The 16,638-nt window shown below is 47.4% G+C and overlaps 1 protein-coding gene across 1 annotated transcript in view; it reads left to right on the top strand.

The window, feature by feature from the left end:
- lypd6 (LY6/PLAUR domain containing 6) overlaps positions 1–16,638 on the top strand; it is a 55,456-nt gene that overhangs the window by 21,335 nt on the left and 17,483 nt on the right. The window contains exon 3 of the mRNA XM_051709184.1: positions 5,980–6,145. Coding sequence (XP_051565144.1) covers positions 5,980–6,145 — 166 coding nt within the window. The remainder of the gene's footprint in view (positions 1–5,979; positions 6,146–16,638) is intronic.

The following is a 16,638-nucleotide window of genomic DNA, read 5'->3' as shown; positions in this document are numbered from 1 at the left end:
ACATAGAGATAAGAAAGGCTAGTTACATTCACAATGGATTGAAAGACATCACTACAAATTATCAAACTTGTGCATTTACACAACAGTTTTACTTGGACATTTTTATTTCTCTTCAACTTGCTTAGTGTTCAAACAATATCTAAGTCATAAAAACAAAGGGGAAAACCAGTAAATTCCAATGTTGCCCATTTAGAACAAGTAAAAAAAAAAAATGGCTATTTTACAGTAAACACACACACACACATATTTGTTACCTTGGAAACGTGTACCATGTGGGAAAAAAATACATCCAACTTGATCAGAGATGCCCTAACTAGGGCCCACGATGACCTTTGATTTGGCCTGCCTTGAAGTATATGACAAGAGTGAAAAATAAAAATGCTATTGACGCAGCGTTTCATTGCATTAATTTAGCAGATGGTGGAGTAATGTTTTTTTTTTTGGTTTATTTTTTTTGTAAAATGAAATTATAAAGGAGGGGAACCAGGGCAACTTTAATATTTTAATATAAAACTGTTTGCAGAGCCTGAAATTCGGCACGGGATTGCGGCTATTTCGCACAATTTTAATAATTCCCACAATTTCCACTTCATAATGTGGGAAATTCACGCACACTTTTATTCACTTTACAGTACAGCTGCAAATTAGTCACTATATTAGTAAACCAATAGATACAGATGAACAAATCAAATCAATAAACTTGTTTTTGTATCAAACTGTAATTCCAGAAGCTGCACAAATAAATCCGCTCTGTCTCCTCTCTCTTCTCGCTCTTGTGCAGCTATCAGCAGTGTCAGAAGTGTGAGAAGTGAAAAAGTGCTTTGTCGCATAGATACTGAACTTAAGATGTTACAGATGTATAAACCTTTCTAAACCTGTTAATTCGACATGCAAATGGTGTTATACCATGTCTCCGTATGCGAGCGATGCAATAAAACTATATTATTCCTGTATATAATCAATAAAGCTTTTAACATTGCAAGTGCGTGACGGCGAACGCCTTTCATATCTTGGCTCTCCCTCATTTTTCATAATGCAGCACATTCGCAAGAAAGGCAGAAATAGCAAAAATACTTTGTGTAATGTACCAGCTGCATGATGAAGAGAGACACTTAAACACCTGTTGCATCTCTCATCTCCATCTCTAGTTTCATCCAGGGTCAGAAATTAACGGTGGCTCTGGGCTAAAAAATCCCCCTGCAATCTGATATAGTTCCAAATTAATATATCCAGCACATTCTTCATTTGAATACATTATTTGTTTCGTGCCATCCATTGTGTAGATGGTGCCGAGTCTGGCGAATGCTCACGCCATAAACACGCACAGACGGGCACTCCAGTTCTCACACTTTGAATCAGTTTGGTGTTATGCTCACGTGCTAAAATTATCAAATGTTACAATGTAGTTAATACTAATATTAACAAAAGTAATATCTGGATGGGTTAAATAGCCTTGATGTTAAATAAAGTTATTTTTGTATTCTACATATACCTTAATTATAAAACTGATGTTAAACTAAGAGGTTACTTCAGTAACCTAAACCACTTGTTGTGTCTCCTTCCAACATTAAGTACTGTTTGGGATATATATGTAAAATACATCTAAATAATAATAAAAAAAAATTATCCCCTTTTCTCCCCAATTTGGAATGCCCAATTACCACTACTTAGTAGGACTTCGCGGTTACTCACCTCAATCCGGGTGGCAGAGGACAAGTCTCAGTTGCCTCCTCTTCTGAGACAGTCAATCTGTGCATCTTATCACATGGCTCATTGTGCATGACACCGCAGAGACTCCCAGCATGTGGAGGCTCATGCTACTCTCCGCGTTCCACGCACAACTTACCACGCTCCCCATTGAGAGCGAGAAACACTAATCGCGACCACGAGGAGGATACCCCATGTGACTCTACCCTCCCTAGCAACCGGGCCAATTTGGTTGCTTAGGAGACCTGGCTGGAGTCACACAGCATGCCCTGGATTCGAACTCGTAACTCCAGGGGTGGTAGTCACCGTCAGTACACGCTGAGCTACCCAGGTCTCCCTATATCTAAATAATTTAATATTTGTGTAGTTCCTGCATTACAAAAATAATAATAGAAGTTGTGATTGAACTTGAAATTACTTACTTTTGAATCCATTCAGACAGAAGCGAAGTAAACATCTTGATGGAGGAAAAACGTACGCTCAGAATGTGTAGTCATGACGTCACTAATTAGCAAAAACTGCCACTAAAGGACACTTGCTAGAAATGTAAAAATATAATTATAGACCTTTTTCACAGACTGTGATGACACGTTTCCGCCTTATTTAGCATCGTAAATCTCGCAAAAAAAATTATGTTATACATTTTTTAAATATTGAGTGTAAATTTATAACATTATGCTTATTGTTATATTTCCCTGGAATTAGTTTTAAAAAATGAATTACCACAGCTGTGAGGGGGTTTCGATTACAGCTGCTGAGAGAGTGACAGTAAATTTGGTATCTTCTCCCATCTGACTTAATCCACTGCTCTCTATTTTTATCTTCTGGAAAGTCATTCAAATGTAATAATGGATTTTTTCTTTTTGTCTTAGAGTAAATGGATAAGTGAAAATAATATTATAATAATATAATATCTCCCATTCACTCCCATTCACTGCTGTCGAAGTTTACCTTGCAAACGTTTACTTACGCGTTCTAAAACCCAGAGTGTGAAAAAAGTCTATTAGTGAATCGTCATGGTTACTTGTGTAACCTCCGTTCCCTGATGGAGGGAACAAGACATTGTGTCGATGTAGTGACACTAGGGGTCACTCTTGGGAGCCCGAGACACCTCTGGTCTTTGATAAAAGGCCAATGAAAATTGGCGAGTGGTATTTGCATGCCACTCCCCCAGACATACGGGTATAAAAGGAGCTGGTATGCAACCACTCATTCAGGTTTTATGCTGAGGAGCCAATATAAGGTCCGGCCATTTCAGCGGGTAGTTCAGCGTGGTGACAGGAGGGACACAACGTCTCATTCCCTCCATCAGGGAACGGAGGTTACACAAGTAACCATGACGGGTGGCGCCTGCTTCCTGCGGTGGGCTCCACACCGGGGCCGGGCCGAAGGGGCGAGCTGCAGTGGAGCCGGTGCAGTCACCGCAGGGGGACGCCCTTGGCGATGAGTACACAGGGTGCGGGATCTTGACGGTCCCGCACCGGGGCAGGGGCAGGATATGCCAGATAGCCTCCGTCTACTGCTCCACCATCGAGAACTGCTGGGCAAAGTCCTTGACGGTGTCGCCGAAAAGGCCAGCCTGGGAGATGGGGGCAGCAAGGAATCGTACCCTGTCTGCCTCTCAACCAGGTTGAGCTAAAGGTGGCACTCCTGGACCACTAATGTGGACATCGTCCGCCCGAGAGGCCGCGCTGTGATCTCCGTCGCTCGGAGAGCGAGGTCGGTCGCCGAGCGCAGTTCCTGCATGAATTCCGGGGCGGAACTACCCTTGTGCAGTTCCTTTAGCGCCTTGGCGGACATGCAGGAGAGCCATGGCGTGCAGGGCGGAGGCGGCTTGTCCAGCAGCACCGTAGGCCTTGGCCATCAGAGACGACATAAACCTACATGCCTTGGACGGGGGCTTTGGGCACCCGCGCCAGGTGGCGGCGCTCTGCGGGCATAGGTGCACCGCGAGCGTCGTTATCCACCGGGGGATTGCCGAATAGCCCTTGGCCTCCCCACCATCGAGGGTAGTGAGGGTGGGGAAGCTGAAAAGATCGGGACCGGGCAGTAAAAAGTGCCTCCCACGACCTTGTCAGCTCTTCATGCACTTCCGGGAAGAAAGGAACGGGGCTTTGAGCGGCGCCGCGAGCCCAGGAACCAATCATCGAGCCACGAGGGTTCAGGGAAGAGAGGAGGATTCCACTCTAGCCGACGGTTGCGGCTGCCTGGGAAAGCATGTCGTCATCTCAGCGTCAGCCTGTGACTGGGCAATCGTCCCCGAAGGGAGGAGCCCAGCTGAGGCTTCCGCGTCCGACTGGACGAGCCCGCTCTCCGATGCTGCGCACGAGAGCTTATCACTTTCGCGGGCTCCGAATAAGAGGTCGAACTCGCCGTGAGATGAGCCGGCGGACACATCGATCGGTGATCGTGACCGTCAGAAGGCGAGAGATAACGAGCGCAACTAGGAATAACACACAATCGGAAAGGCATCTTTAAAAAGACGCGTCTTTAAAAAGACGTTCCGTGTGTGCCGCTCTTTTAGAGAATTATACTCTTTTAGAGAAATATACTCTTATTTCTGCCAAAGCGCCCAGGGTCATTCTCTGCATTGCACCAGTGCAGAGGGGGGAGAAGCTGCTGAAATGCGCCGTCAGATCCAGCAGAGGTGAATGAACAGTCGTGGGAATTCAGCTCAGTGAGCATGACCGTTTGGCTCCGAAGAGAAAATCTGAATGAGTGGTTGCATACCAGCTCCTTTTATACCCGTATGTCCGGGGGAGTGGCATGCAAATACCACTGCCAATTTTCATTGGCCATTTATCAAAGACCAGAGGTGTCTCGGGCTCCCAAGAGTGACCCCTAGTGTCACTACATCGACACAACGTCGAGTGAGTGACAGATAGGGAACTATAATCTAAAGCGCTTAACTCAAAACCTTACTTTTATTTGGAAACAATTTAAAAATAAAATTTCTGCTTAAATCAATGTTTAATGTTAAATATACAAAAAAAAAAAAAAAGTTATTGAACTTTTTAAAATCACTTTTTTTTAAAATAAAGGACACTGTTACAGTGAAGCATAGTGTTTCCAGTTAGCATTAAGCATGCTAGCATTTAATGTAGTAAATAGTTCTAGCTAGTTTGGTTCCCTCTACTTGAAGTATTTAAGTTTAGCTTACATGGTTATTTTAAGTTCTGCCAAAGAGATACATTTAAAGTGTCATTAAAATGGATGAGTTAGCTTACTCAAGTAGTACAATCCTTAATAGTCCTAAGGATATTCTGTAAATCCTCTATTCAATACCTGTGTCTTCATGATTTTATGAGTCAGCAATTTTGCAAAGAGGAGTTAAATTTCAGAGTATGCGAGTTATAAGTTAGAAATGAATGGATTGATTTCTGGCCTCCCTGCCTGACTCACTGAAGAAAGCAAACAAAGCGGTTTAGTCAAGCACTTCTGAAAAATGTGTAATCTGCCTCCGCTTTCGTTTCAGTAATGTAAACCACACAGCTCTGTGTTTAAGCCATGTTTTCTCCTCTAGGCTTATTTTAGCCTTTCAGAGGGTTTTTCGCACCAAAAAGTGTCACAGATCCTTCTTATTTTCCTATCTGCCTTTGTGGCGGATATTAAAAATGTTACGTGCTGAAAAAAACCTTAAAAGCATTTAAAAAGAAAATGTATTAACAGACAATTTAGAAGGTAAAGTGTGAAATTGTATTTTATTTACTTTTTTTATTATTATTTTTATGAATACAAAATGTTAGAAATTTATTTTTTAGGCCAATGACAATTGTGTCATTGATTAAATGTATCAAAACTGTGCCTCACAAAGCACATACATTTTCTGTTCAACTACAGTAAGTGTGAGCCTACTATATTTAAAGGATTGCAAATATTGGTGTCCATTTTGTGCTCTTAAAAAAAAAAAAGAATCTGTGGCATTTACTAATTGAAAACAATGGATCACTGTTTGTTTTCTATTGCCAACAACCAAACCAAAGCTAATATGATCACTGTTGCTGGAGGGTCAGGACATTGGCAGACAGCTGACATTGTCATTGATATAATAAGGGACTTGCTGTAATAACAAGCATGGCTCATTGTGTCCGGTGTTTTGAAAAGAGATTGAAATGCTTTTGAACTGCTTTAATCCTGTAGTTTCCTCTCTGTCTTCAGCAGATTTGTCTTTAATCTGTTAAACAGGTCAGATATATTTGCCGCCCAATAGTAAATTTGGTTTGGTATGACTATTGTTTTATGTGTTTAATAAATAGCAGTTTTCTTTAACAGGTGCTGTGTTGGATCTGGCTTATTGCACATGTGAGTTTTCCTCCAGCAATGAAACCCTGGCCTATTATGGCCTGGGGCCTAATGCTGACCGCCATCACCGGCTGGATAAAAAATGCTCAATCAAGGGACTTTACAGAAAAAGACATAGTTTTCCTCCATCCCTCAAGTAAGTGTATGTTTTTTTTTTTTTTCTCTTTCTTTCATCTTAGATTCTGACACAATGGAATGTATTAAATGGACCACAAAATGAAAATTCATTCACATATCCTCATGTTGTTTCAAACCCATACTTCTTTCCTCCGTGGAACACAAAAGAAGATGTTAGGCACAATGTTAGTCTCAGTCACCATTCACTTGCATTGCGTCTTTTTTGCATGCATTTTCATGCAAGTGAATGGTGTCTGACACTGAATATTCTACCTAACATACTGTTCTATAGAAGAATGTAGAGATGCGTCCCAAACCGCATACTTCTGCACTATTTTACGTCATTTTGAAGTGTAGTGCGAGTAGTACGTTTACACAGAAAATGCAACAAAAAGAAGTGTACTACGAGTACCCAGATGATGCGCTTTTTCAACCGTCAAAACAGAGTGTGGAATGTTGGACACTTCGTGCACTCAGCGCACGCGGCTTGCCATACATAGCGGAAGTTACCGGCAGCAATGGTGATCTGGCAAAACAATTGTAAATAATGGAGAATATGACAGCTAGCGAAACTTCTGTGAAGAGCACCTTACAAAAGTGAGTTAAACGCTTTACCATAATACCATGCTGTGTGAATATGTAAATTATTGAGATATAAGTGTTGAACTGAGGATGGATAGCACACTAAAGCTAGCGGCAACACAACGCTTGGGTTTGAAATGTCACTTCCTTCAGCTGTTAAACAGCTAATGCTTCCGTGTAGTAAATTAACTTTAAGTATTCCATTTGGGATGATACTACACTTTGAAAATTCATACACTATATAGATGAGTGCATAGTACATTTTGTAAGTGCATAGTGTATAGTGTGTCGTTTGGGACACAGCTTAGGTTATGTAGGTTTTGAACAAAATGAGAGTAAGTAAATAATAAAATAATTAATTTTGGGTTGAATCATCCCTTGAATCCTTGAAAAATGAAAGATATTGAATAACAAGGAACCCTGTTTGGCACATATGTACTGTTATCATTTAAATGTTCCTCAGCTCAAAATGTATATGATAACTTTACATTTTCATTGATCTCGTGCATTTCTGTGGCCGAAGAATACAGCTGCAGCAAACACCTGTGCCGAGGTCAGCTTTAGTGTGCATTACAGATAATCCATGTTATCCTTGGTTAGGTTTGGATTCCAGGACAAACAAAAGGATCACACCTCAGTTGTCAGTCATGGCTTCGGCTGGTTTGGAGCTGTCAGACCTTCTGGCTCTGGTGTTTATGACAGGGCAGATCCAGCTTTGTTCTTAAAGCTCTTGATCTCCTCCTGTTGTCATGGTAGTTATCTCAGCCATGTCCAATAATAATGGTTGGGTCTAATCTGATATACTCATCATATTTTAGGTATTCATTCTTTTGTTCACATACTTTATATCTGAAATAGGATTATTCCCAATGTAGTACCCTATAGGCTACTGATCGTATACTGTTGCCTAATAGTTGTCTTTCAAGAGTGTATAAGCAGCAGGCCAGTAATCCATATCCAAACTCAGCATCACAGCTGGCATTTCCCACTAGGCCTGCTGAGGTGAAATCAGTTGTTCAGAGCTTATGACAATGCAGCCTTTTCTGCCTGCAAAATCTTGAAACCCTTTATGGAAAATTGGATTTTATGCTCATCAAATATGTGGGTAGCATTTTATAATAACTAGTGCTGTCAGTCGATTACATTTATTTAATCACCATTAATCGAATAATTTTTCCTACTTAATCGCGATTAATCGCAGATGCTGAAATTTCACTCTAAATATCTTCTTTTCCTGTCAAAATGCATTTATGTCCTTCTTGGGGAAAAAACATAATATGTTTATAATATTTTTATAAAAATATAATGCTTTATTAAAATTTTCTAAACAAAGCCTTCCACAGTATAAAGATAAAAACGCACTAAAATAGCACCAATTCCAGTAACATTAAATGCTTCCCAAATTCTAATTGGGAGTTTGAGTTTGACTATTTGAAAGAACTAGTCCCCACATAGGTTGCATATTCATTGCAATGGGCATTAAGTCTCTTAAACTCTCATCCTCCACAATATTAATCAGCTGGCAGACTGTGGCTATCCACTTTAGTACAGAAATCGTAAAGCTGCGTTCATGATTCGCATCAGGGCATCAGCATCAAGCACTGGTTTGAACTTCACATGAAAAGCACTTACAGACAAAAACGTCTCATTCTGCATTTTGGTGATAGTTAAGACTTGCCGTGCTCTTTGGTAATTAAAATGCACCTTACTTAGGCTGAAAAATACTTGATTTCTGTCACAAGTTCCAACTAGGCTTGTTTTGTTCTTGATCACTGACACTGAATCACTGCTGTGTGTATGTGTGTGTGTGTGTGTGTGTGTGTGTGTGTGTGTGTGGGTGAATGTCAGTGTAATGACTTTGGGCATACGCATAGCAAAGGTAATGCCCTTTAAACCAGCATTTATGCTCATTTATGCTGTATTGACGGTAAATGCGTTCATCGCGATTAAGAAAAATTAAAGCGTTAAATATTTTTAATCGCGTGTGTTAATGTGTTAATTTTGTTAGCTCTGATAATAACATTTGATAAGCCATTAAAAAACGTCATGGTTACTGGTGTAACCTCCGTTCCCTGATGGAGGGAACGAGACGTTGGTGTCGATGTAGTGACACTAGGGGTCACTCTTGGGAGCCCGAGACACCTCTGGTCTTTGATAAAAGGCCAATGAAAATTGCCGAGTGGTATTTGCATGCCACTCCCCCGAACATACGGGTATAAAAGGAGCTGGTATGCCACCACTCATTCAGGTTTTACGCTGAGGAGCCGATATAAGGTCCGGCCATTTCAGCGGGTAGTTCAGCGTTGTGGCAGGAGGGACCAACGTCTCGTTCCCTCCATCAGGGAACGGAGGTTACACCAGTAACCATGACGTTCCCTATCTGTCACTCACTCGACGTTGGTGTCGATGTAGTGACACTAGGGGTCCCTATACAAAACGCCACAAGGCTGAACTGTGTTACGTGAACTGGCGGTGTGTGGTGGGCAGACTTGCTGTGTGCCTCATAGCCAGCACACCAGGTCGACACGTAACCTCCCCCAACACAGTTATGAGTGTCGAACGGCCCTTTTTGGGGACAAGTCGACTACCCAGAGATAGAGACAGGCTTAACCCAGTCATGGCCTCTTTCCCCTTCTCTTTTTCCACTCCCTAAAAAGAAGGGGGATTATCCGACTGGGCCGCCAGGTCTAGTCGGGGGGTGTCCCTCCCAAGGGGAGGACACCGCGGAGACCACACCTCGCCCCAAGAGAGGGGGGATATTTAAGTGGAAGAATACATCACATGGTCTTTCCAACCATGTGGAGAGCCTTCAAGGTAGATCCTACCCAATGGGGGAGGAGTTACTACAACATGGAGACTGAGGGGCTCTGCCCAAGGAAGACGCAGTTTGCCAGTAGGGAAACGAACTAGCGGAAGATATAGATCGCATGGGGTTAGCCTTACAGGGAACCGCCACATGCGGAGCACCTACCCCAGAACCGGGCTCTTAGTTAGCGCGTGTACTGGGCCGGCAGCGAGTCTCTCCGAAAACTCGACTGCCACAGGGCTCGGAGGAAGTCAACCAGGGAACAACCTTTGTGAACACTACTGGGAATTAACAGCGCACGTCTTCAGCTCAAAAGGAGGTGGAAGGCGCTATGTGCAAGCGATACACCCAGCCGGCTATCCCGGGCTTATCCGCTTGTGTTGCGTGCCACTACCTGGGACGAAACCGGTTCCACCCGGAGGTTGTAAAACCTTGCAAAGGTGTTGGGTGTTGCCCAGCCCGCTGCTCTGCAATGTCTGTTAGAGAGGCACCTCTGGCCAGGGCCCAAGAAGCCGCTACACCACGAGTAGAATGGGCTCGTAGCCCTACCGGGGGCGGCATGTTTTGGGCGAGACATGCCATAGTTATGGCGTCAATGAGCCAGTGGGCGATCCTCTGCTTGGAGACAGCACTTCCTTTCCGCTGTGCACCGAAGCAGACAAAGAGCTGCTCAGAGAGTCTAAAGCTCTGCGTGCGATCCAAATAGATGCGCAAAGCGCGCACCGGACACAGCAACGCCAGGGCTGGGTCTGCCTCCTCCTGGGGCAGCGCTTGCAGGTTCACCACCTGGTCTCTAAAAGGAGTGGTGGGAACCTTGGGCACATAGCCCGGTCGGGGGTCTCAGGATCACGTGAGAATAGCCCGGACCGAACTCCAGGCACATTTCGCTGACAGAGAACGCTTGCAGGTCACCTACCCTCTTGATGGAAGTGAGCGCAGTCAGGAGGGCAGTCTTCAAGGAGAGTGCCTTAAGCCCGGCTGACTGCAAAACTCAAAGGGGGCTCTCTGTAGACCCTGAAAAACTACAGAGGTCCGATGAGGGAACAAGGCGTGGCCTGGAGGGATTCAGCCTCCTGGCGCCTCTTAGGAACCTGATGATCAGATCATGCTTCCCTAAGGACTCACCGTCGACTGCGTCATGGCGTGCTGCTATGGCAGCAACGTACACCTTCAAGGTGGAAGGGGACAGCCTCCCTTCCAACCTCTCTTGCAGGAAGGAAAGCACTGATCTGACTGCGCACCTCTGGGGGTCTTCCTGATGGGAAGAACACCACTTAGCGAACAGACACCACTTAAAGGCATACAGGCGCCTCGTAGAGGGAGCCCTAGCCTGAGTGAATGTGTCTACCACCGCAGGTGGGAGACGGCTTAGGTCTTCCGCGTCCCGTCCAGGGGCCAGACATGGAGATTCCAGAGGTCTGGGCGCGGGTGCCGAATGGTGCCCCTTCCCTGAGAAAGAAGGGCCTTTCTCAGGGGAATTTGCCCGGGGGAGCTGTCACGAGGAGCGTGAGGTCCGCGCACCACGTCTGGGCGGGCCAGTAGGGTGCTTACCAGGACGACCTTCTCCTCGTCCTCCCTGACCTTGCACAGGGTCTGTGCGAGCAGGCTCACTGGGGAAAACGCATATTTGCGAATGCCAGGGGACCAGCTGTGCCAGCGCGTCTATGCCGAGGAAGGCCTCGGTGAGCGTACCAGAGCGGGCAGTGGGAGGATTCTTGGGAGGCGAACAGGTGCACCTGTGCCTGACTGAATCGACTCCAAATCAGCTGGACCACCTGAAGGTGGAGTCTCCACTCTCCCCTGCGGGGAACCTGCCGTGACAGCGCGTCCGCTGTAACGTTGAGGTTGCCCGGGATATGAGTGGCTCGCAGCGACTTGAGGTGCTGCTGACTCCGGAGGAGGAGACGGCGGGCGAGTTGTGACATACAGCGGGAGCGCAGACCGCCTTGGCGGTTGACATATGCTACCGCTGCCGTGCTGTCTGTCCGAACTAGCACGTGCTTGCCCTGGATCAACGGCCGGAACCTCCGCAGGGCGAGCAGAATTGCCAGTAACTCGAGGCAGTTGATGTGCCAACGCAGCCGCGGACCCGTCCAGAGGCCGGTGGCTGCGTGCCCGTTGCAAACAGCGCCCCAGCCCGTCTTGGAGGCGTCTGTCGTGACCATGATGCGCCTGGAGACCAGTTCTAGAGGAACACCTGCTCGTAGAAACGAGAGGTCGGTCCAAGGGCTGAAAAGACGGTGACAGACCGGTGTAATGGCCACGCGGTGTGTCCCGTGGCGCCATGCCCGTCTCGGGACTCGAGTCTGGAGCCAGTGCTGAAGCGGCCTCATATGCATCAACCCGAGCGGGGTGGCCACCGCCGAGGACGCCATATGCCCCAGGAGCCTCTGAAAATGTTTCAGTGGAACCGCTGTTTTCTGTTTGAACGCCTTCAAACAGGCCAGCACCGACTGGGCGCGCTCGTTCATAAGGTGCGCCGTCAAGGAGACTGAGTCCAACTCCAAACCGAGAAAAGAGATGCTCTGAACCGGGAGGAGCTTGCTCTTTTCCCAGCTGACCCGAAGCCCTAGTCGGCTGAGGTGTGAGAGCACCAGGTCCCTGTGTGCGCATAACCCGTCTCGAGAGTGAGCTAGGATTAGCCAGTCGTTGAGATAGTTGAGAATGCGAATGCCCACCTCCCTTAACGGGGCAAGGGCAGCCTCTGCGATCTTCGTAAAGACGCGAGGAGACAGGGACAGGCCGAAAGGGAGGACTTGTACCAATACGCCTGACCCTCAAACGCAAACCGCAGGAAGGGTCTGTGTCGAGGAAGGATCGAGACGTGAAAGTACGCATCCTTCGGGTCTACCGCCGCGAACCAATCTTGATGCCGGACGCTCGCTAGAATGCGTCTTTGCGTCAGCATCTTGAACGGGAGTCTGTGTAAGGCCCGGTTCAGTACTCGCAGGTCCAAGATTGGCCGCAACCCACCGCCTTTTTTCGGTACAATGAAGTAGGGGCTGTAAAACCCCCTCTTCATCTCGGCTGGAGGGCCAGGTTCTATCGCGTCCTTCCGTAGGAGGGTAGCGATCTCCGCGCAAGGTAGCAGCGTTTCCATCTTTCACCAAGGTGAAGTGGACACCGCTGGACCTGGGCGGATGCCCAGCGAAGTGAATCGTGCAGCCGAGTCGGACGGTCCGGACCAGCCCTCGCGACGGACTGGAAAGCGCAAGCCATGCTTCACACGAGTTCCGCGCAAGGGGGACCAAAGGGACAACGTCATCGGATGTACCGGCGGGTGGGGCCTCGCGGCGGGGCGGAGCCTGAGGTGCCACACCCCATCGTGGCCGTGCTGAGTCAGAGGACATCGAAGCACTTACCTGGCTCCTTGTGACCACCCCCGGAACAGCCTGGGACGGGGGAGGAAGAGGCCTGTCCTCATGACCCGTGGAGACTGTCACATCGGGGGCAGATTTGTGCCACAGCTGGGCGCTCAGGGCGGGAGACCGCCGCTGGAGCGCCAACCTGCCAAATGGTGTGGTGGACGGTGGTCGTGATGCCAGCCGTACACACCGAATATGTGACCCAGGGAACAAGGAAACCACTCTTGCAGAGCTCTTGAGTACTGCAGCCACTTGGGCATGCAGCGCAATTAAATGCAAAAGGTAACAAAAAGAAGATCTGCTTACCAGCTCCAGAGCAGCGGGTTTCGTTGTCCCTGGGTCGCCCGTCTCAGGGGCGCTTCGAAGACCTCCGTGGGTTCTTCGGTGCCGGCTGTGAGACGGGTGGCATCGGCTTCCTGCGGTGGGCTCCACGCCGGGGCCGGGCCGGAGGGGCGGGCTGCGGCGGAGCCGGTGCAGTCACCGCAGGGGGACGCCCTCGGCGATGAGTAGATGGGGGGATCTTGAGCCACGCCGGGGCAGGACAAGCCGGCTAGCACCCATCTACTGCTCTACCATCGAGAACTGCTGGGCAAAGTCCTCGACAGTGTCGCCGAATAGGCCCGCCTGGAAAATGGGGGCAGCAAGGGATCGTGTCCTGTTGGCCTCACCCATCTTGACCAGGTTGAGCCAAAGGTGGCGCTCCTGGACCACTAGTGTGGCCATCGTCCGCCCGGGAGACCGTGCCGTGACCTCCGTCGCTCGGAGAGCGAGGTCGGTCGTCGAGCGCAGTTCCTGCATCAATCCCGGGGCGGAACTACCCTCGTGCAGTTCCTTTAGCGCCTTGGCAGACTTGCAGGAGAGCCATGGCGTGCAGGGCGGAGGCGGCTTGTCCAGCAGCGCCGTAGGCTTCGACCGTCAGAGACAACGTAAACCTACAGGCCTTGGACGGGGCTTTGGGCACCCACGCCAGGTGGCGGCGCTCTGCGGGCATAGATGCACCGCGAGCGCCTTTATCCACCGGGGGATTGCCGAATAACCCTTGGCCGCCCCACCATCGAGGGTAGTGAGAGCGGGGAAGCTGAAAAGATCGGGACCGGGCAGTAAAAGGTGCCTCCCGCGATCTTGTCAGCTCTTCATGCACTTCCGGGAAGAAAGGAACGGGGCGGGGCGTGGCTTTGAGCGGCGCCGCGAGCCCAGGAACCAATCACAGAGCCGCGAGGGTTCAGGGAAGAGCGGTGAAATCCACTCTAACCGACGCTTGCGGCTGTCCGGGAAAGCATGTCGTCATCTCCGCGTCAGCCTGTGACTGGGCGATCGACCCCGAAGGGAGGAGCCCAGCCGAGGCTTCCGACTGGACGAGCCCGCTCTCCGATGCTGCGCTCGAGAGCTCATCACTTTCGCGGGCTCCGAATAAGAGGTCGAACTCGCCGTGAGACGAGCCGGCGGACTCACCCGGAAGCCCGATCGGGGCAGACGAGCGTGCTGGGGGATGGGAGTTCCGCGGGGGGATACCCAGCGGAGGCGGTCCCATTGGGGTCCCCAAATCGCCCCCAGTGCTAGACGCGCTGGCCTCAAACCCGTGGGTAAAAGGACCGAGGCGGGAGCCTCTGGGGTGGCTCGCTTCCTTACGAAGGCGAGCCGCGACCGCAACGTTGCCATGGACACATTCTCGCAATGAGAATGTGACCATCCACGAACGCTGTCTCCGCGTGAGCAGTGCCCAGACACGAAAGACAGTGATCGTGACCGTTAGAAGGCGAGAGATAACGAGCACAACCAGGAATAACACACAATCGGAAAAGCATCTTTAAAAAGACGCGTCTTTAAAAAGACGTTCCGTGTGTGCGCTCTTTTAGAGAAATATATACTCTTTTAGAGGGGAAAAATGCTCTTTCAGAAAATATACTCTCTAGTTTTTCTGCCGAAGCGCCCAGGGGCGTTCTCTGCAGTGCACCAGTGCAGAGGAGGGAGAAGCCGCTGAAATGCGCCGTCAGATCCAGCAGGTGAATGAACAGTAGTATTCAGCTCAATGAGCATGACCGTTCGGCTCCGAAGAGAAAATCTGAATGAGTGGTGGCATACCAGCTCCTTTTATACCCGTATGTTCGGGGGAGTGGCATGCAAATACCACTCGCCAATTTTCATTGGCCTTTTATCAAAGACCAGAGGTGTCTCGGGCTCCCAAGAGTGACCCCTAGTGTCACTACATCGACACCAACGTCGAGTGAGTGACAGATAGGGAACATTAGTACATTATTCACTGCTTATCTATAATGCTTGCCTCTGAGTGCCATTAATCACATCAAGAATTTAGGAATTGTGTATGACGATGAGCTTAAAACATATTAGCAATGTTAGTAAAACAGCATACTATCATCTTCGAATTCTCTCCTCTGCTGACAGTGAGAAACGTATTCATGCATTTGTTAAATTCAAACTTGATTACCGCAAAAGTATGTTTATCAAAGAGCTCTAGCAGACACCTGCAAAGATTTCAGAATGCAGCAGCTAGAATCCTGACTCGTACTAGAGTTACATTACCCCGACTCTCAAATCCCATCACTGGTTAACTCTGTCTTACTGAATTGATTTTAAAGATCCTCTTATTTATCTTTAAATGTCTTTATGGTATTGCCCCTACAAAACTTTGCTCATCAGCAGTGGCAGCTCGTCAAAGGAGGCAAGGGAGGCTAAGCCTCCTCAAAATGATCTTAACAACAAAAGTAATAAAATAAACTGCTGTTTTAATCAATTTACCGACTAACATGCATAACTCAGATGCCTTTAATGGGAAAATATGTATTTATTTTTCTTTCATGTGTGGAGTTTTAATCACTGTATGAATCAGTATGAAAGCCAGAGGAGGCTGATTGCATAAAGACTCATCTCATTAGTTAACTGCGTTCAAATGATGTAACGTCATCTACTTTTGTCCATTATATGGCCGAAAAAATACAAATTGCCTCCTTCCACATTTATAACCAGTCATTATCAGAGATAACCATTCAAGCCAATCAGCTTTCAGTATCACTTTAATGCTTCATCAAACATGTTTGTGGTTAACATGACAGATGAAGAGAAAATATCAATGAAATGATATAATTATTGGAGGATCTAAAAACATGTGAATGACTGAACCACAAGATGATATATAAATCTGACTCTATGAAGCTGTGGAAGATGGAGTTAGATGGAGTAGATGTTACTGTACATGGAATGGGGCCATCCATTTATTTATAAATGTTTGCATTGATTATAGTCTGTAGATGGCACTGCTTGATTTTTTTCCGTTTGTTTACTGTATAAAAAGTGTTGGGTTAGTGATCGGAAAGATTACAACACATTGGTTTCAAGACTATTTTAAGATAAAAGTGGGAGGGGATCATGTGTGTATGGAGCTTTACCAGTAAAAAACATGATATTTCAACCCACTGCAATCTTTTTACTGGTTTGATCTTTTTAAAACTGATTTATATATTTGCCTCCCTGGAAAATTCCATCATGGACCACCACTGTACCTTAGCACTACTAAATACCCTCCACCTAAATCCCTCAGATCACCCAACTTCAATTTGCTGGTGGTCCCTAAAACTGGACTGAAGACTGGGGAGTCAGCCTTTAGTCACTATGATCCCAAGCTTTTGAACTCTCTCTCTCTCTCTCTCTCTCTCTGATAGCCTATGAGCAACTGACTCAGTTAGCACTTTTAAAAAGCATCTCAAAGCACACTTATTCTCTAGGGCTTTCCCACAAACAATC

This window comes from Myxocyprinus asiaticus, chromosome 10, assembly GCF_019703515.2.
Source record: "Myxocyprinus asiaticus isolate MX2 ecotype Aquarium Trade chromosome 10, UBuf_Myxa_2, whole genome shotgun sequence".
NCBI lineage: Eukaryota > Metazoa > Chordata > Actinopteri > Cypriniformes > Catostomidae > Myxocyprinus > Myxocyprinus asiaticus.
This window is presented reverse-complemented; position numbering and strand designations above follow the sequence as displayed.